Consider the following 18297-nt stretch of genomic DNA (forward strand, 5'->3'; position numbering starts at 1 on the left):
GCCCCCCCCCGGGACCGTCCGTGCCCCGGAACCTTGGTGCGCAGCCCTGGGGGCGAGCGCGGAGGGGGACGCTGCCCCGTGCCCCGGAAGCGCTCGGCCCTTCCGGAAGTCGCGCCGCCAGCCGCTCGGTCTCTTTCCGCCGCCATCTTGGGCCCCGCTACCCGCACGGTGAGCGCCGCCGCCGCCATCCGCCGCCATCCGCCGCAGCGGGGCACCGGGGCCGGGGGGGAGGGTGCGGGAGGGCGGTGGCGGCGGGGCCGAGGCCGCCGGGAGCACCCGGGAGGCGGCGGGGACGGGGGAGGCGGGACCGGGGGCGACCGGGGGGGGACCGGAGGGGTTCGGGGCGGACCGGGGGGGACCGGAGGGGGCAGGGAGGGACCTGGGGGGGCGGCGGAGCGGAGCCGTCGGTACCGGGAGGGGCCCGGGGGATCCCGGGGGGGGGTCGAGCGCCGGTGGTGCGGGCAGGGCGAGCTCCCGGCGGCCCCCCCGGGCGGCTCCCGGTGCGGCCGCGAGCCCGGTGCCGTTTTGCTTTCCCCGGTGGGCGCAGCAATGCCTGGTGAAGCTACAGAAACCGTCCCGGCCACGGAGCAGGAGCTGCCGCAGCCGCAGGCTGAGACAGGTGAGCGCGGCGGGGGCGGCCGGGGACGGGGGGCGGGAGGGCCGGGGACAAACCGGGAGAAAGCGGGGAGCCGCCGGGTGTCAGCCCCGGGGCAGGAGCGGGGGGAGCGGCGAGGCTCCGGCACCGCGCTCGGGGCTGTCCCGGTGGCTGCGGGCGCTCCCTGCCCCCAGCCGGGGCTTCTCGGAGGGGTTTTGGGGTCGGGACCCCGAGGGAACCCGGTGTGCGCCACGGCACCGGGCGGCCTCGGTCCCGTACGGACGGGAAGCTTTCGGCGGCGGCCCCGGCTGGTGCCCCGGCGGCCCGGGGGGGGGCGTTGGGTCAGCCACGCTCGGGGCTTTTGGGGGGCGATTTGCACAACGAGATGGGAAACGCGCGAGGGGGCCGCTGAGGGCGATGGGGGCCCCGTGGTGGCAGGACGCCGTCGGGGCCGCGCTGCCGGCCAACGTGCCCCAGCCCCGGGGGAGCGAGGGGCAGAGGGGGCCCTGCCCGCGGGCGTGCGGGATTTGGGGGCCGGGGGAGAAGCCGCGGCGTCCTGCGGGGCCCGGGGGTGCTGGCAGGAAGCCTCCGTCGCCGCCTCCTGCCGCCGGGAGCGGGCTCGAGGGGCGGCTGCGGTGACGGGGGGGCACCGAGCTCGCCGCGGGTCGGAGCTGCCGGGGGGCTCGCGTCCCTCGGGGCTTCTCCAGCCGCGTCTCCTCCTGTCGGGTCCCGGCCTCGCGGAGCGCAGCGAGGCTGGGGGAAGGTGGCCACGAGCACGGCTCGGCCGGCGACGCCGCGACCGGGGGCCCGTCTGCGGGCAGCGACACGGGAGAGGGGCAGCGGCCTCCGTCCCGTCGTGGGAGGCCTCGGGGTCACCGGGAGACCCGCGGGGGGGGCCCGGCTGCTCTGCGGGGACCGCGGTCGTTGCCCCTTGCGGGGGGGGGGTGGGGGGGGGGACATCTCACGGGGAGGTGGCGGTGGGGACGGAGAAGGAGCAGAGCTGGGGGTGGGGCTGAGCCTCCTGGGGGGGGCAGCGGGGGTCAGAAGCGCCTGGGCCGCGGTTCTCGGGGAGCAGAGAGGTCCCCGCGCACGGAGGGGGCTGCCGGGAGCCTTCCCTGGGGGCGCTGCCGCTCGGGGCGGGGGGGGGGGGGCGGTGAGGACTGGGGCGTCTGGGCGGCCCCGGTGGTAACTGGGGAATCGCTTGTGCGCGGCTGCTTTCTCCTGGACGTGGCGAGAGGCAGCGCCTGGCGGGGTGGGGGGGGGTGGGGGGTGGGGAAATCTGGGGCTGCGCGAGCCGGACTGGGACACGAACGGCCAAATCCTCAGCCTGGCGGGGGGGCCCGGCCGCCTGCGGGGCTGGTTCCGCTCCCCTGACCGGTGGTGCCGGTCTCACCGGCCCGGGCAGCGCCGCCGCCCAGCTCTGCCCTGCCTTCGGGGCGCGGGGCGGAGGCCTGCGAGCGCTGTCGGGGCCTGTCTGTGAGCTGGGGGGGCCCTGTCTCAGTCCCCCGACCTTCTCCCCGCTCAGCTCCCGCAGCCCCGTCGCCGCTCCTCCTGCCGCAGCGCCCGGTGCCCGAGGCCGCCCCGTGCCGCCCGTGCGAGCGGCGCGCTGTCGGGCGCCGGGGCGTTCCCCTGCTCCCGAAGGAGCCCCGCGCGCGGGGCGAGGGGCGGCGGTGGGAGCGCCCCCGGAGCGGCTGGACGCGCGGCGCGCTCGCTCGGACGTTTCTGGGCTGCCGCTGCCCCGGCGCCGCACCGAGGGCCGGGGCTGGGGTGGGGCCGGGGCCGAGCGGGGGCTGCCGGCGGGTCCCGGTCCCCGTCCCTGCCCCGCGGGGTCCCACCGGGCCCGGCCCCGCGGCCGCCCCCTTCTCACGGGTCCGCTTTGTTTCTCTCCCCCAGCTCTTCTCCACGCTGCTCCTTCCCCGCCTCCGCCTCCGGCCCCCGGCCCCGCTGCCCCGGCTGCCCCAGGGGAGCCGGCCCCGGCCCCCCTCTCCCCCGGCGCGGTCCCCGCTGCGGCGTTTCCCGTCTCCTCCGTGCCCCCCCAGCTCCCTGCCCCAGCCCTGCCCCTTCCCCTTAATTCCCCCCCTCCGGCCCCGGGGTCCCCAGGGCCCGCCGCCGCTGTCCCGCTCAGCCCCGTGTCCCCGGGACTCCCCCCGCTGCCGTCCCCCGCCGCCGTCCCCGCCGCGGGGCCTTCCCCGCTGAGCCCCGTCCGTCCCCCAGTGGCTCTCGGCCCCCCTGCTGCCCCCCCCCAGCCCCGCAGGAACCTCCGTGGCCTCGGCCCCTCGCCCCTCTCCTGCCCCCGCCCCTCCCCACAGCCCCGGGGTGACCCCGGCTGCTCTTGCCCCGACCCCTCCCCGTCCCGTGGGGCCCCCCCCGCTTTGTACCCAGAGCCCGGGCGCTCCCCCCGTCTGCCCCTTCCTGGCCCCAGCGGTGCCGCTGCCTCCTGCCGCCCCCCAGCCTCCCCCGGCCGCCCCCCCGTGCCCCCCCCGTCTTCCTGGCAGCCCCCCTGGCGCTGGCCCCGCTGCTGCCCCCCGGGGCGGCCCCCGGGAGCCCCTCTGCAGCCCCCCAGGGCTCGCTGCCCGCGGCCCCCGTCCCTCCGCTGCCCCCGGCCGCTCCTGCTGGGGCCGGGACCCAGCCTGGGGACCCTGCCCTGGCAGCCCCCGCAGCCCCGGCACCTCCCGGGAGCCCCGACCCCGGGGCCGCTCCCGGTGCTGCCGCCCTGCCCCAAACCCCCCCAGCCGCCGCCGCGCCCCCCCCCGCCCCGCCGGCCGCTCCGGGGGCCGCGGCGCCCGCTGCTCCTAACGGCTTCCCACCGGCCGTGCCCGTGCCGGCAGCGCCAGCCGCCCCTCCTGCGGCCCCCCCCTGCTCCTCTGAGCCCTCCGAACGCCCCCCCCGGCCCCTGCTGCCCCCCCGGCCCCTGCTGCCCCCAAATCTCCTCCCTCGAGCCCCCCTACTCCCGCGCCGCCTCCTGCGGCCCCGCCAGCTCCAGCCGCCCCCGCTGCAGCCACCGCGGCTCCCGAGGGCCCAGCCGATGCCCCCTCTGCCACCCCCTCTCCTGTCGCACCGCCGGGGGCTGCTCCAGCCGCCCCCCCTGCAGCCAAAAATCCCCCAAAGGGCCCCGCCGCTGCCCCCGCTGCCCCAGCTCCTGCAGCTCCCCCGGCTCCGGCTGCCCCCCCGGCGGCCGAAGTGGCTCCCAAGAGCCCGCTCGCTGCCCCTGCTCCCCCGGCAGCTAAAAATCCTCCCAAGAGCGCTGCTCCTGCCCCCTCTGCTCCTGCTGCCCCAGCTCCGGCTGCCCCCCCTGCAGCCAAAAAGCCCCCCAAGAGCCCGGCTGCTGCCCCAGCTGCCCCCAGTGCCCCGGCTCCTGCAGCTGCCCCAGCTCCGGCCGCCCCCCCTGCGGCCAAGAAGCCCCCCAAGGGCCCGGCCGCTGCCCCCGCTGCTCCCCCTGCCCCTGCTGCGCCAGCTCCTGCAGCCAAAGCGCTTCCCAAGAGCCCCGCAGCCCCCCCGGCAGCCAAAGCAGCTCCTGCCAGCCCAGCTCCTGGCGCTCCGCCTCCTGCTTCTGGTGCCCCCCCAAAGCCTCCGGCCGAGCGCGCCGCCCCTGCGCCCCCAAACCCAGAAGCCGACCCCCCGCTGCCGCGCCGGGGGGCGACCTCGCCCCCCCCGCCGCCTCTGTGCCGACCGCCGCCCCCACCAAGAAGCGTCCCCCCCCCGGCTAAGGCCAGCAAGCCGGCCCCGCGCCCCCCCCCCGCCCCGGCCAAAGCCCCCCCGAAAGCCCCCGCGCCCGCCAGCGCTGCCGTGGAGGACGACGACGACCTGCCCCCCCTGCTCCCCCCCGAGGCGCCCGCTGCCGAGCCGCCGCTGCAGCCCGTCCTGGTGGACCTCACCCCCCGAGCCGCCGCCGTGGCCCCCGCTGCGGCCCCCCCCGGCTCCCGCCGCCAAGGCGCCCGTGCTGAGGAACGACAAGGGTATCGGCCGCCCCCGTTTGCCGTGTGCATGGAGTGTCACGGGCTGCCCACCAGATACTAACCCCAACCCCCCCCCCCCCCCCGCGGGACCCCCGCGGCGCGGGCGGCGGAGGCGGGAGTGAGCCCAGCCTGCCCGCGGAGCGCTGCCGGCCCCGTCCCGCGGCACTAACGGCGTGCTGTGGGGCACGGAGCACGGGGTGGGCCGCGCGCGGGCGTTGCGGCTGCTGCCTGAGCTGGCTTCACGCTCGGAGCTCCCCGGGGAGAGCCGCGCGCTTGCGTCTGGTGTGTGCTGTGGTTTCCCACCCGCCGAGCGGAGCCGGGGCAGGGCAGGGCCTGGCGGACCCTGGGTGCCCCCCAGGAGCCCGCACAGAGCTTTGCCGCGGGCTCAGCGTGGCCGCGGATGCGGAGACCCTTCCCCGAGAAGGAAACGGGACGGAGTTCAGGTAACAGCTGCATGAGAGCGTGGTGCTCAGCCTGCCCCGCGGGCTGGAGGCGGCGCGGTTCTGCTCCGGGCACCGGCACGTTGCAGGCAAAAAAAAAAAAAAAAAAAAAAAAAACGCGCCGCGGTTCGCGAGGGGGTCGCGCGCTGCAGGAGCTGGCGGCCCCCGGGGCTTCCCGGGCAGCCGGCAGCCTTCGGGACGGGCAGAGACCCCAAAATGCTTCCGTGGTGGGGAAACTCCAAGGTCACCCCAAGTCATCCCCCCGCCAGGAAGGTCTCGGAAAGGCGCGGCAGCCCCGAGCACGTGGCGAGCTGGGGCTCGTTTGCTCGCTGCGTCGTCGGCTCCCGTGCCGCCGGCAGGCCCGAGGAGGTGCGAGGGGTGCTGCTGCTGGGCGCTCGCCCTCGAGCCTGGGGCCTCGGTGTCGCGGTGAGCCTCCAGGCACCCGCGCTGCTCCGGGAGCCCCGCGGAGCGCAGCCTTGCCCGGGCACGGCCCTGGTGCGGGTTTTTTGGCCGCTCCTGGGGAGTTTTTTTGCGGAGAGCGCCGGGAGGAGGCAGCTCGTGCCCGGTGCTGTCCCGCTGCGGTTGCAGGGAGGGCGCCTCCCGCCAGGTGTTGCTCAACCCCGCTGGCTGAAATGCGACGGGGGTGGAACTTTTGGCTGCGCCAGCACCTGACGGCGCCGGCAGCAGAGTTCACGCCGAGGCAGCGCGGGTCCTTGTGTCCCCGGGCCCGCCTGCTGCTCCGTGCGGGGTTCTGAGCTGAGAAGCTGACACGTTTCTTTCGGTAGGGTCCGGAACAGAGTCTGACAGCGATGAATCCGTCCCAGAGCTCGAAGAGCAAGACTCCACGCAGGCCACGACACAGCAGGCGCAGGTAGGGAGGAGGAGGCGCACGTAGCCGGCCGGGGCAGAGCCCCCAGCACCGCCGCAGGGTTGTCACCGCTCCCTCTCGTTTGCTCTCCTCGCAGCTCGCAGCAGCAGCTGAAATAGATGAAGAACCCGTTAGCAAAGCAAAACAGAGCCGGAGTGAAAAGAAAGCACGGAAGGTGAGGCGGGAGGCGGATGGGCCGGAGCTGTCCGCGGCGAACAGCCCGGGCTCGGCTCAGGGTCGGGCGCGGCGTCCCCGGGTGTTCGGGTGCTCGCCTCGCGAGCCTGTTGGGGACAGCAGCCCCTCTCCTCCCGCCCTGCCACCACAGCAGGAGAGGTTTGCGTGATTTTCCGCCCTTGTTAGGCCCCGAGGCCGGGGGACGTCCCTGAGCACAGGCCCAGTCCTTGCGGCTGGGGTGGCTCCAGGTCGTGGCGTGGACCTGTGCCGGTCCTGGGGGGAGAGCGCCCCCCCCCCGCCCCCCCCCAGGCTTCCAGCGCCACGTCAGTCGAAAAGGAACGCTCGTGGGCAGCGCTGAAACGCACCCTGCCCTGTGCGTGAGAGCTCCGATCGCTGGACGGGGCCCCCCGGGCAGCAGCTGAGCGGGCTGGGCTGCCTCAGGAACTCCTCGCCTCATTCCCTTCCTCGCTTGGTTTTCAGGCAATGTCTAAGCTGGGCCTTCGCCAGGTCACGGGGGTCACCAGGGTCACCATCCGGAAATCCAAGAACATCCTCTTCGTCATCACAAAGCCAGACGTGTACAAGAGCCCAGCGTCAGACACCTACATAGTCTTCGGCGAAGCGAAGGTGAGCTGGCCGCGTGGCCGGCTGCTGAGCTGCACGGTGCTGGGGCGCGCCCCGGGGTGCTGCGGGCAGGCCCGCGGTGCTCAGCGAGGGCCGGCTCCCTCCCCCCCGCCACCCGCCGCGCGGGGCTGGCCTCGCTCACGCTTCTTCCCTCCTGCAGATCGAAGACCTGTCCCAGCAGGCCCAGCTGGCAGCCGCCGAGAAGTTCAAAGTGCAGGGAGAAGCTGTCTCAAACATCCAGGAGAACACGCAGACCCCCACTGTGCAGGAGGAGAGCGAGGAAGAGGAGGTGAGCCTTCCCCGCTGTAGCCCTGCGGAGGGGCCGGGCGCTTCCCCGGCCGTCCCCCGCCCGTGGGCATCTCTCTGCGGGGGCCAAGCAGCGTGCGCTGGCCCGGAGGCGCCCCGGGGAGCTGCGGAGGCAGGGGCTGGATTTGCAGGCTCCTTATCTGCCGCTCCTGCCTGAGCCTCCTCCCCGTCCGCCTCCAGTGGTGCTGTTAAGACACGAGGTTTTCTTTCCTTTCCCTTGCCTCGGGGGCAAAAGGAGGTGCGGGGGCCTACCCCGGGGGTCCTGGTCCCAGTCCCTGCCAGAGGAGTGTCCGCAGGGCTGGGGCCTGCCCCAAAGCTTCCTGAGGCCTGAGCGGGAGCGACCCTGATCCACGCGATCCCATTTTCCTCCGCCGGGCACGGAGCAGCCTCTGCGTTCAGCTGCAGTCAGCCCTGGGCTCTGTCTCCTCAGGTCGACGAAACCGGTGTCGAGGTGAAAGACATTGAGCTGGTCATGTCTCAGGCGAACGTGTCCCGAGCGAAGGCAGTCCGTGCCCTGAAGAACAACAGTAACGATATTGTAAATGCTATAATGGTGAGTGTGGGCAGCCCGGAAATCTGGGGGGCTGGGGAGGGAGCGGGCTTGGAAGCGGGACTCCCTGGGTGGGAGAGGTGCGTGCGGCGCGGCGTTCCCTGCGGGCGCCAGCAGAGCAAGAGCTTGGGGTTGTGCGGGGCAGGGCAGGGCGCGTGGGGCTGGCTGGGACCAGGTCCCTGCGCGTGGCCGGGGCACGCGGGGCTGCGGGCCGTGGGGCGGCTGGAAGCTGGCTCCTGACTCGTCTTTCTCTCCGCAGGAGTTGACGATGTAGCCGTCAGGAGGGAGGAGCCTTTTTTGGTGTTTCAGAGAAAAGTAAAATGAAACTAAATTTAAAATTTGTACTATTCTATCCATTAATAAAAGTTGTGGCTTATTGTTGGTGAAACGCTTTTCCCCCTCTGGTTCGGCCTCGCTGCCGTCCCTTCCCCGGTAGCGGAGGCCCCAGGGTGGAGCCTTCCTCTCGGGGAGATCCCGGCCCCGATACCCCGGCGCGTCCTGCCGGGGTGGAACAGCACCTGCCCGCTCCCCGCTTCCTTCCTCACGCCTGGCCCAGAGCCTCGGGGGGGGAGGCCGTGAGGGGAGCGGGGCCGGGGGAGACCCCAGGGGTCCCGTACTGGCCTCCCGGTGGGCAGCGCTCGGGGGGGACCTCGCGAGGGGAGCGGGGCAGGAGGCGCGGGGCGCTGGCTCGGCAGGGAGCTGGTTGGGGGCCTTCCACGGCCCTCCTGCCCCCTGCGCCTCAGCGGGAGGCCCGGGGCCGGGCAGGGGAGCAGCGAATTAACGGCGGGGGCAGAACCGGCGGCTGCGCGGCGAGCCCAGCACCGGGGGGAGGCCGCTGGGCCCCGCCGGGCCTAGGCCCAGGCCCAGGCCCAGGCCCAGGCCTCCCCCGTCGCCATGGCAACCGCCGGGCTCCCCGTCTCCACAGCAACCGCCCCCCGCCCCTCCGTCACCCCGGCAACCGCCGGCTCCGCCCCCTTTTGGGGCGGGCGGTGCGCAGCGCGCCTGCGCCTCGAGAAGCTGCTAGAAGGGAGGAGGGAGCGGGAGCCCGCGCGCGCGGCGAGGGGCGGGGCGCGGGCGGCGCCTGCGCGGGGAAGGGGGGAGGCCGGCGGCGGCCGGGCGGCGCGCATGCGCAGCGGCGGGAGGCGGCGCGGCGGGGTTTTTGCTGCGTCACCAGCGCTGGGCGCCGCCGCCGCCGGAGCGCGCGGGGCATTGTGGGAGCGAGGCCGCGCCGAGCCCCGAGCCCGAAGCGGAGCCGCCGAGCCCCGACCCCGACCCCGGTCCCGGTCCCGGTCCCGTTCCCGCCCCGTCGCTGTCGCCGCCTCCAGGACCGGAGCCGCCCCGGTAGTCCGCCGCCGGGTCCCCCCCCCCCGCCTCCGAGGAGCGTCAGCCGGAGCCGCCGCCGCCGCCATTCGCCATGTGAGGCCCGCGGGAGGGCGACGGGAGGAGGCCGCGGCCCCGCCGGTAGCGGCGGGAGGGGGAAGGGGGGGGCGGCCCCGCGCCGTGACCTTGGCCCGGCCCCGCCGCGTGGCCCCGGGCCGGGCCCGCCGCGCTGCCGCCCGCCGGAGGCGCCGTGGGGCGGCCGGGAGCCGCTCTCCGCGCTCCTCGGGGCCCGGGCACCGGCGGCGGGCGATGAATGGGGCCGGGGCGGAACCGCCCGGGGGGGGCCGAGGGCCGGGGTGGAGCCGGGGCCGGCACCGGGGGGGCCGAGCGGGGCCGGCGGGTGGCGGAACGCGCGGGGTTCCCCGGGGCGCGGCGGCGCTCAGCCCGGCGAGCGGCGGAGAGACGGCGGAGGGGAGCCGCCCGCACGGTTTCCCCTTCCGCCGTTAAAGCGAGCACCGCGGGAGAGGTCCCCGGGGGCAGTGGGGCACCGGCCCCGGGTGGGATCCGACGCTCCGGAGCGCCTCGGCCGGTCCCGGTCCCGGTCCCGGTCCGGTGGCCTCGTAACGCTGCGAGGCCGCCTCCGTGTCCCGGAACCGGTGCCCGCCGTTCGCGGGGGAGCCCCGAGCAGCGCCAGGAGGCGGTGGAGGAGCCGAGCAGCGCGGCGTGGCCGTGGCTCGGAGAGCGAAACGAAAGCGGCGAGGAAGAGGCGCGCTGCCCGCCCGGCTCCCCGCAGCTTTCCCCGCTTTCCCTAAAAGTGCGCCTGCGTTTCCCGAGAACTCTGCAGTGGGTTACGCGATGGGACCGGCGGCGCCCTTCTGAGCTGTTTTCCCTCTGCCTGAAGTACCGAGGGGAGCGTTGGCCGCCCCAGGAGCAGCCCACGTGAGCTTTTTGCCGCCTTGTCGCTGGTGAGGCATCTACGTCTCCGCAGCCCTTCCGAAACCGCGAGTCTGGGGCTGCTTCTCCTTAACGTGACTGAAAGCGAGAAGAACGTAACGAAGCCGGAGTTCTTCGTGTAGCGTTTGCAGAATACATAATCCTGAAACCGTTGCTTTTTTTTTTTTTAAAAAAAAAAAAAAACAAACAGCAACACCCTTGGTGGGGTATAAAAATGAAAGCAAAACTAGTTACGTAAACCAAAATTCTTGCCGCCTCCTGTAGACCTAAATGGCTTTTCTCGTAATCCTGTTTGGGGGCTGAAAATCTCGTTGGGCAGCCGACTTCTGCGATGCCCTCAGCTGTAGGAGCTGTCAGCGTGCTTTCCAGGAAAGAAGGCTGAGCTCCAGCGAGTCACAGCCTGCAGAACAGATGAGGAAAAGCACGCGGGCAGGTCTGGAACCTTCTCAATGGCATCGACAGCAAGCAGCGGGACTTGTGGTTCGGCCCGTGGGTACAGGACGCGAGGACCTCTGCTTCTGCGCCCGCTGTCGGGCTTGGGAAGGGAACAGGGCGTCCGGGGCTCTGGGCAGCTGCCTGGGCCCCGGGGAAGAGAGCGATGGTCCACGGCGTCATCGTGGTGTCCTCTGGAAGCGACAGCCGGTGGAGACGTTAAATACAGGTGCACGGCGGCTGCGGCTCTCAGGAAGTACCCAAAAACCTGCGGGTGGCAGCAGGCGTAGTTCGGACAGGTCTTTGCGGGGCGCGGGGGCTCGTCCTCCTACCCTGCGCTGCGCGGTCGGGCTGCATGCTCGAGCCGCCGCTGTTGGCACCAGGCGGAGGGAATGGGAAATTAATTTATTCCGGTCCCATGCGCTCAGCGCAGCTGAGCGGGAAGGAGGAAGTGGGGGGCTCTCTGCGTAACAGACGCCTCTGTCTGGAAGCCCGGCTGGTGTTCCTCCGTGCCGGTGAGAAAACAGAGCAGGGTTTTGTGTGGGCGTGGGGGAAGCACCTCTCCGAAGGGCTCTGAGCACGTGTGCTCCTCGCCGTCGGCCTCGGCGTGTGCGGTTGCCTCCCAGGAACCTGGGCGTAGGCAGCGAGGCGAATCAGCCGGGTGAGACTCGTCCCATCCACCCCTTCTGGTGGCAGCTTCCACGTGGCCTGCGCTGTTCTGAATGCGAAGTCGGGATTAGAAGCACCTCGTCAGGCGGCTGGAGGGAGTTCCCGTTCTCCGTTTGAGGGAGAGGATGAGAGGTGTGGGGGTTTTACTCGGGTGGGCGGCCAAGTTCCACCACGGTCGCTCTCTCGCTCCCCCTCCTCAAAGAGAAAGGGGGAGAAAATACGACGCAAAGGGCTCAGGGGTTGAGGTAAGGACGAGGAGATCGCTCCACAATTATTGGACGGGCAAAACAGACTCAGCATAGGGCGATAGTAAGATTTATTGCCTATTACTAACAAGCTAGAGAAGCGAGAAGCAAAGGAAAGAAACCAAAAGCACCTTCCCCCCCCCCGTCCACCCTCTTCCACCTCCTCCCCCTGAGCGGCGCAGGGGAACGGGGGAACGGGGGTTATGGTCACTCTATAGTGCTTCTTCTCTGCCGCTCCTTCTCGGTCACTCTCGTCCCCTGTGCTGTGGGGTCCCTCCCACGGGATGCAGTCCTTGCTGAACTGATCCGACGTGGGCTGCCCACAGGCAGCAGCTCTTCAAGAACTGCTCCAGATATGGGTCCGTACTGCAGGGTCCACCCCTCAGGAGCAAACTGCTCCAACCTGGATCCCCCACGGGCAGCAGCTCCTGCCAGGTCACCCGCTCTTGCGTGGGCTCCTCTCCACGGGCTACAGGTCTGGCCCGGAATCTGCTCCGGCAGGGGTCCTCCACAGGCCGCAGCCTCTGTCAGTGCAGGTCCACCTGCTCCACCGTGGTCTCCTCCACGGGCTGCAGCGTGGAACCCTGCTCCACCATGGTACTCCATGGGCTGCAAGGGGACAACCTGCTTCACCGTGGTCCTCACTACAGGCCGCAGGGGACTTCTGCTCCGGCGCCTGGAGCACCTCTCCCCCTCCTTCTGCACTGACCTTGGCGCCTGCAAGGCTGTTCCTCACTCCTCTCACTCTCCCGGCTGCTGTGTGGCGCAGCTTTTTTTTTTCTTTTTCTTTTCCCTGTCTTAAATCTGCTCTCACAGAGGTGCAAACAACATCCCTTACTGGCTCAGCTCTGGTCAGCAGCGGGGCCCTTACCAAACATGGGGCAGCTTCTAGATCTTTCTCGCAGAAGCCACCCCTATGGCCCCCTGCTACCGCAACCTTGCCACGTAAACCCACTACGGGAGGGTAGGAGAAACGGCTGAACGGACTCGGCTGACTGGTTCTGTCCGTGATGCAGTCAGCGCCTTCAGGGTGCGAGGCACCGGATGCCTGGGAGGCAACCAAGGTTCGCTGTTAGAAGCACGGCTTCTGTTCTAGGAAACTCTCTGGTCTCATCCCTCTTTGCGTGGCTTTGATGCCCGCGAGCTTCCCTCAGCTCTAGGGTGGCTCGTAAAGAGTTTGGAAGCCGCGTGAGCACTGCGGGTGCCTCGGTGCGCCTGATCCTGGCGAGATATCAAGGTCACGGCCAAACCGGAGTGACACGACCGAGGAACGCGCGCAGCTTCCCGGGAAGGCCGGGGATGTCTCCGTTGACGCTGCGAAACGCTTGGGAAGTATTGATGCCGTGCACAAAAGGCCCCGGCATCATCGTTAGCAGGGACACTGCGATTTCTGTTCTGCTGGCAGCACGTTTGAGCGACGTACCCTGTTCCATGCAGCAGGATTCATCCTCTGCTGGCGCCCAGGCGTGGCGGTTTGGGTCTGGGGGGCACGGGGAGGCACAGGGCAGCCAGAGGGGAGCTGAGCGGGTCGGCCACGGCCTCGCCCTTCCTCGGAGAGCCCTGTATTCCCCAGGAGAAGAGGCAGTCTGTCTCCAGTAGGGAATTAATACCGTAGTGAGGAAACTGCTGCTGCTGTTGACCTTTATCTGAAAAAACAGACGCCTCCCGCAGTATTTCTTAAAAGTGCTGCTAAAGGGGAAAGAGGTTTCGCCCCGAGGGGCAGTGGCTCGCTGGAAAGCGAGGGCTGCGCTCAGAACTGCCCGCTCTGAGAGCTCGGTTGCTGGCTGGGCTCAGGCGTTCGCAGCTCGTGGCTCCAGGCAGACCTCGGAGCAGGCAGGAGCGTTTCCCTGTGAGGCGCGGGGAGCTGTGAGGATGAAACCAGCCGCGTCTTAACAGTGGGGCGAGGATCGCCAGTTGGGTGGGCTTCCTCTGGTGCCAGAGTTTGATGGCCGAGGGGACTTCAGCGTCTGCTTTTCTCGCTGAAAGCCCTTCCTCCTGGCGTTCCTTCTGCCCGTGCCCCTTCTGCAGCTAAACCACAGCAGCTGTGCCCCCGTCGTCTTTGTGCTCCGCTCGGGACGAGCACACGAGGCAGGGTTTCAGCTGGGAGCAGTGTCCGTGAGGGTGGCAGGCGGCACGCTGCGAGCAGCGGAGCTGCCGTCGGTCCCGTGCGTCCCGGGGGAGGCGCGAGCTTAACCCGACCTGGCACAGCGTGGGTGAGCCCAGTATCTAAGGGCTGAATCTGCTGACAACAGGTGCGTCAAAATCCGTTCTGGAGGCTTAGCGATGTCACCTGGAAGGTTCTGGAAAGGTGATTCTGCTCTCGGGCTGCAACGCTCGCAGCCCAAACGTCCCCGCCTTGCAGCAGGCAGGGGCCGACGCTCGGTCGCGCAGGGAGAGGAGCGCTCCCGGTGTCCCGGTGCTTGGCTCCCTGTGCTCCGCGCGGCCGCGCTGAGCGTCGAGGTGAGCGAGCGTCGGTTCAGAGCCGCGAGCGTCGGCCCTGGCTTGGCAGCGCCTTGGCTGCGAAATTCCAGCCTGGGTCGCGCAGCTCTGGAACGCGGCCGGGGCGCGAGAGCGTCCGCGCTCATCGCCCGTGGCTTAGCAACAGCAGCTCCCGCCGGGCGCCGCTCGCTCGCCCCTGGAATGCGGACGTTGAGCTCGGGGCTGGGCTCCAGCGGCCGGGGAAGGAGGGGAGGCGGCGGGAGCCTGCGGCTGAGGCCGGAATGGCCGCGCTCGAGCGTCGCTGCTTGTCTGGCGGGTGAGTTGTCGCTGCCGAACGGCAAACGTGCGGCGGCTCAGGAGCGTTTCTCATGCTGCGGACGGGCCACGGCTCATTTTGATGTCTGGGGGAAGCCAGAAGTGGGACCCTCGAGGGATGCAGCCAGCTCGCCGTTCGAGTCTGCGTTCGTAGGATGCCGTAGCGAGGGTCAGAACAGCGATTCTTCCTTCTTCACAGCGGTGCTGATCTCAGCTGGGTTTTGTTCATGGTAAAATTCCTGAACGTTCCATCTTCTCTCTAGCCTTTGTGCCTTAAACGAATTCTAAAAGATTGTTAATTGTAAGCTTGTAGCACTTTTAAGAACAGGTGGAATTCCTTTAGGTAAAGTTCTCCACATGCACTAAAACTCAAGCTGCTCTGTAGCTGTGTATCAGGAGAAACGTAAGGTAAGGTAAAGTTGAGCTTACCTGGCGGCAAAAGGCTGAGGCTTGAATCTTTTAAATACTGGCAGAAAGATACAAACCCTAATTTGAATTTCTTCTGACCGGTCTGTTTGCAGGCAGCCTGCTTCTGCGAAGTGGTACGACCGAAGGGACTATGTCTTTATTGAATTTTGCGTTGAAGACAGTAAAGATGTTAATGTAAATTTTGAAAAATCCAAACTTACGTTCAGGTAAGTGTAACCTGGGCCTCCACAAAGTTGAGAGGCACAAGGATGCCCAAAAGCTGTACTGGTGCTGATCAGGTTTTTTTCTTAAAGTAGCAAGTTCTGTTATTGAAGTGTATTTGTGCTATATTTCCTGCTAAAGATGTGTTTTTCTCTTAACAGTTGTCTTGGAGGAAGCGATAACTTTAAACATTTAAATGAAATCGACCTTTTTAATAATATTGATCCAAATGTAAGTATCCTCTGGATTCTTTTTTTACTGCTGTGTCCAGAACGCTCAGCTTCTTCTGATGCACACCTCCCACCCTTCTGAAGCAAATTGGGTGCTGCTCAGGGGGGCTTTGTTAGTTGTCGCTTGACAGGTGGCATCTTAAAGGCTTCCAGTTCTGATGATACTCGCTGTCACCCCCTGTCCCACGTGTGCAGGCAGTAAGGGGTGCTATAAAACTGCCCCAGTTATGTTCAGGCAGTCCCAAACAGAACTGGTACTGCTCCGCCTGGCTCCACTTCTTGATGGTTTGATGTGCAGCGGTGTTCTGACTAAAAGCGTACCATTGGTTTTTGAATTTGTTTAGATCTGTTCATAATGGGAGTTACTCTGACAAATACTACATCATCTTACAGCCGTCCAAAGACACTCCCACGTATCTGAGTTTAAGCGTGTTCTTACAGTCTGAGGAACAGCTTTGTCCAGTATTGCGACCTAGCTTAAAGAGCGGACAGTATTTTTGAGTCAAAGAATAAGTTGATAGCTGAAGAGAAATGAATCTAATACAAGTATGTGGTGATGTTAGTGATTGTTAATACTAACAGATGCTTGCTTTTTTTCCCCTCCCTCTTCTTCCAGGAATCAAAGCATAAAAGAACAGACAGATCTATCTTGTGTTGTTTACGAAAAGGAGAATCTGGTCAGGCATGGCCAAGGCTAACAAAAGAGAGGGCAAAGGTGGGTTTGGGCGCTCTGACGGGCAGAGCAGTAGCTCATGTCTCCCCTATTTTATTTTTATTTTGGGTCACGTTTAAATTATGTAGCAGTTAACGGCTCACTTGCCACGCTCCTGATCAGTGGCAGTTCTGAGTGACTCTCTGAGTAGTAACAGTTCATTTCTTGCTTGTCCTTAAATAACTTCTTGTGTTGATGTACAGCTCAACTGGCTCAGTGTGGATTTCAACAACTGGAAAGACTGGGAAGATGATTCAGATGAAGACATGTCCAATTTTGATCGCTTTTCCGAGGTATAGGAAGATGAATACGTGGAGGATTGGGTTTCCTTTTGGGTGGCCTGTGGGCAAACAGTGACTGACAGCTACAGGGAGTCATACTCCTTGGCCTACTCTTCCTCCTGCTTTCTTGGCCGTTGCTCTCGGGGCAAGCTCTGCCAGTTAGCTGAGGCACGGCTCTTGGTTTCCCACTTGGTGCCACCTGGACAATGTTGCTTGGAGCAAAATTAATTTATAACAATAATTTATGGTGTCGTGGAGCATTGCTGGTTGTATGTGAGTAGCAGCCGTGCTGCACTGTCTAATAAGTGCAGCGTGAAAGTTGACTGTACAGGTGTAGAGAGCGCAGTGCTCACAAACGAGTGTCCAGGACAGGAAAAAAAACACCTCAGCTCTGGAGCCAGACTCCAGCTGCTTGAACCCATGCTGTGTGAGCTGTTGGCACTGCAGTGCGATGGTCAGTTTGTGCTCGTTACCAAATATGAAACAAATGATGGTCCCATTGCACGTGTCGGCACTAAATCAGTTCAAAGTTTTTTGCCTCTTCACCTGGTAATTTTTGCTTAGGTGCAACAAGACTTGTCAAAGCAGCAGGTGGATGTTTATAGCAATTTCAAGCTATTTATAGATCGTTAGTGTTCCCCTGTTCACCAAATGATTGGAGTTGGCTTCCCTCTGTGTAACGTGGCTATTATCTTTCTTGACCAGATGATGAACAACATGGGTGGAGATGACGATGTAGACCTACCAGAAGTAGATGGGGCAGAAGATGTAAGTACTTTGCAGTAAACGTGTGTAGGGCTGGCTAAGGGCGCTGCACGTTCACTGCTACTCGCTGAAGTTAAAGTTGCATTCCCCACTTCAGCACTGTTAATAGCGTAGACTGCCAAACTTTGGATAAGTGGCGTGGTCTGGCAAAATCCCCTCGAGTAGCTGGATCGAAGCTTGCAGTGTCCTGGGCAGCTTGGCGTCATACTTTTCTGCAGAGATTATTGGTTGTTACGGGTCTGTTTTTTACTAGTAAAGCTTAACTAAAGCATGTCCTGTAGTTCCTTGAAATACGCTTACTGACAGCGTGCTTGCTACACTGAGCTTTGAAAGTGCCTCCAAGCACAGTCTGCTCCAGTTAATGGTGTTTTTTCTTTCCAGGACTCACCAGACAGTGATGATGAAAGTAAGTTGGTGTTCTTGTTTTTTCTGCACCTGTGCAACAGTCTGGGGGCTTGCTGGGGGCTGCTAGTTGAGGGAGCTGTGCAGAGCCAGCAGATGTGCTGTCCTGTCAGTCTTGCTAAATCCAGGCTGCCAGCTAATGCCAGTGCCTTGCTCCAGCAGCATGAGACGATATAATCTAGTGAAAGCCTTAGCACGCCAGCACAAAATACTAGTTTGACCTTCCCAGGCTGCTGCAGTCCTGATGAGGCTTTGGCTGTAACAGCAGCCGTCACCAACACAGAGCTTCAGCGCTCGCAGTGCTGGCCTGGTTTGTGCAAGTTCGGCACTTACACGGCAGGGGCTGTACGGAGATTGGAGGTGGTTCTTTGCACGTACACACTTCAGAGTGCCAGCTGCGGTGAGGTCAGAGACCCTAAACTGCCCTATGCATGTCTTGTTCAAGGGCTGTATCTTCTCGCTTGTGTTCCTTGTGATATAGGGCTCCTGGAAGCTTGTTTTTTTTTTTTTTTAAAGAAAAAAAAACGAACTAATCTCTTACTTTTTTTTTCCCTCTAGAAATGCCAGATCTGGAGTAAGAAAAACTGTTGTCTTCAGGGTTTGGGGAAAGAACTTCATCACATTTCATAATTGAGATAAGAATTCCTGAGTTGATAGCCCTAAAGGGAGATATTGCATCCTTTAACCCATTTTCAGTCCATTTTAAATGGCTTCACTGATGGTAGGTGTGTACCATTGTGCGGGGCAGTCTTAAGCCACGAGAGGCAATAATGTTATGCATGAACCTTTTTCCAGACTTCCAAAAACCAATTGAGGTGTAGGCAATCGATACAGAACAGTTGCAATAAAGTTTACAGAGCCTCCTTGCCTCGTAGCAGATGTAATTACAATGGGAGAATTCTGAATTTACGTCAAGTGGTAAATTGACATTTTCCCCCCTCTGTGGCCTGCAGGTAGATCCGAAATTAAGCTTGTACCTGGAACAAAAACTGGCTGAACCAATGTTAGCTAATTGGGTCACAAAATTTAACAGGTGATGCGCAATACCTCTGTGGTGTCTTCAGGTGTGTTCCACTAATGTTTTATTAAAAAGGAAACAAAATCCTCTTTGTTTGGTATTTAATCGCTAGTGGCGTGTTCAGATGTATCCCAGCTGAAAGCGGCGCCCCAGCTCCAGCTTCCCCCCGCGCGCGGGGCCGCGCATTGTTGCTTGTCCATCTGTACATTTAGACCAAATCGTATTTGCACTGTTGGTATGGAAATGAGTGACAAGGTGTTCGACACTAGTGGGATCTTTTACGGTAGTTTATTTGACCAGCTCGCGACAAGGCTGAAAAAGGAAGAAAAAACAAAACAAAACAAAAAAACAAAAAAAAAGAACCTCGGTTTG

At 65.0% G+C, this 18297-nt stretch overlaps 2 protein-coding genes across 5 annotated transcripts; both read left to right on the forward strand.

The window, feature by feature from the left end:
• Positions 1 to 32: 32 nt before the first annotated feature.
• NACA (nascent polypeptide associated complex subunit alpha) lies at positions 33 to 7901 on the forward strand. The gene is made up of 8 exons (XM_040539571.1): positions 33 to 168; positions 548 to 619; positions 5777 to 5862; positions 5957 to 6034; positions 6514 to 6660; positions 6818 to 6946; positions 7394 to 7516; positions 7773 to 7901. Exons 2-8 carry the CDS (start codon positions 550 to 552, stop codon positions 7785 to 7787), a joined length of 648 nt encoding a protein of 215 aa, XP_040395505.1. The 5' UTR covers positions 33 to 168; positions 548 to 549; the 3' UTR covers positions 7788 to 7901.
• Positions 7902 to 8636: 735 nt separating this feature from the next.
• On the forward strand, positions 8637 to 18009 carry PTGES3 (prostaglandin E synthase 3). 4 transcript variants are annotated; one of them, XM_040539564.1, is made up of 8 exons: positions 8637 to 8929; positions 14409 to 14522; positions 14679 to 14748; positions 15364 to 15462; positions 15663 to 15752; positions 16446 to 16508; positions 16887 to 16911; positions 17466 to 18009. In XM_040539564.1, coding segments are annotated over exons 1-8 (483 nt in total). In that variant the 5' UTR covers positions 8637 to 8927; the 3' UTR covers positions 17486 to 18009. The 4 variants fall into 4 exon arrangements, with proteins under 4 accessions (XP_040395498.1, XP_040395496.1, XP_040395495.1 ...); XM_040539562.1 differs by lacking the exon at positions 8637 to 8929 and adding an exon at positions 9215 to 10448; XM_040539561.1 differs by lacking the exon at positions 8637 to 8929 and adding an exon at positions 13759 to 14117.
• Positions 18010 to 18297: the final 288 nt, after the last annotated feature.

The sequence above is a fragment of the Cygnus olor genome, chromosome 29 (assembly GCF_009769625.2).
Source record: "Cygnus olor isolate bCygOlo1 chromosome 29, bCygOlo1.pri.v2, whole genome shotgun sequence".
Lineage (NCBI taxonomy): Eukaryota > Metazoa > Chordata > Aves > Anseriformes > Anatidae > Cygnus > Cygnus olor.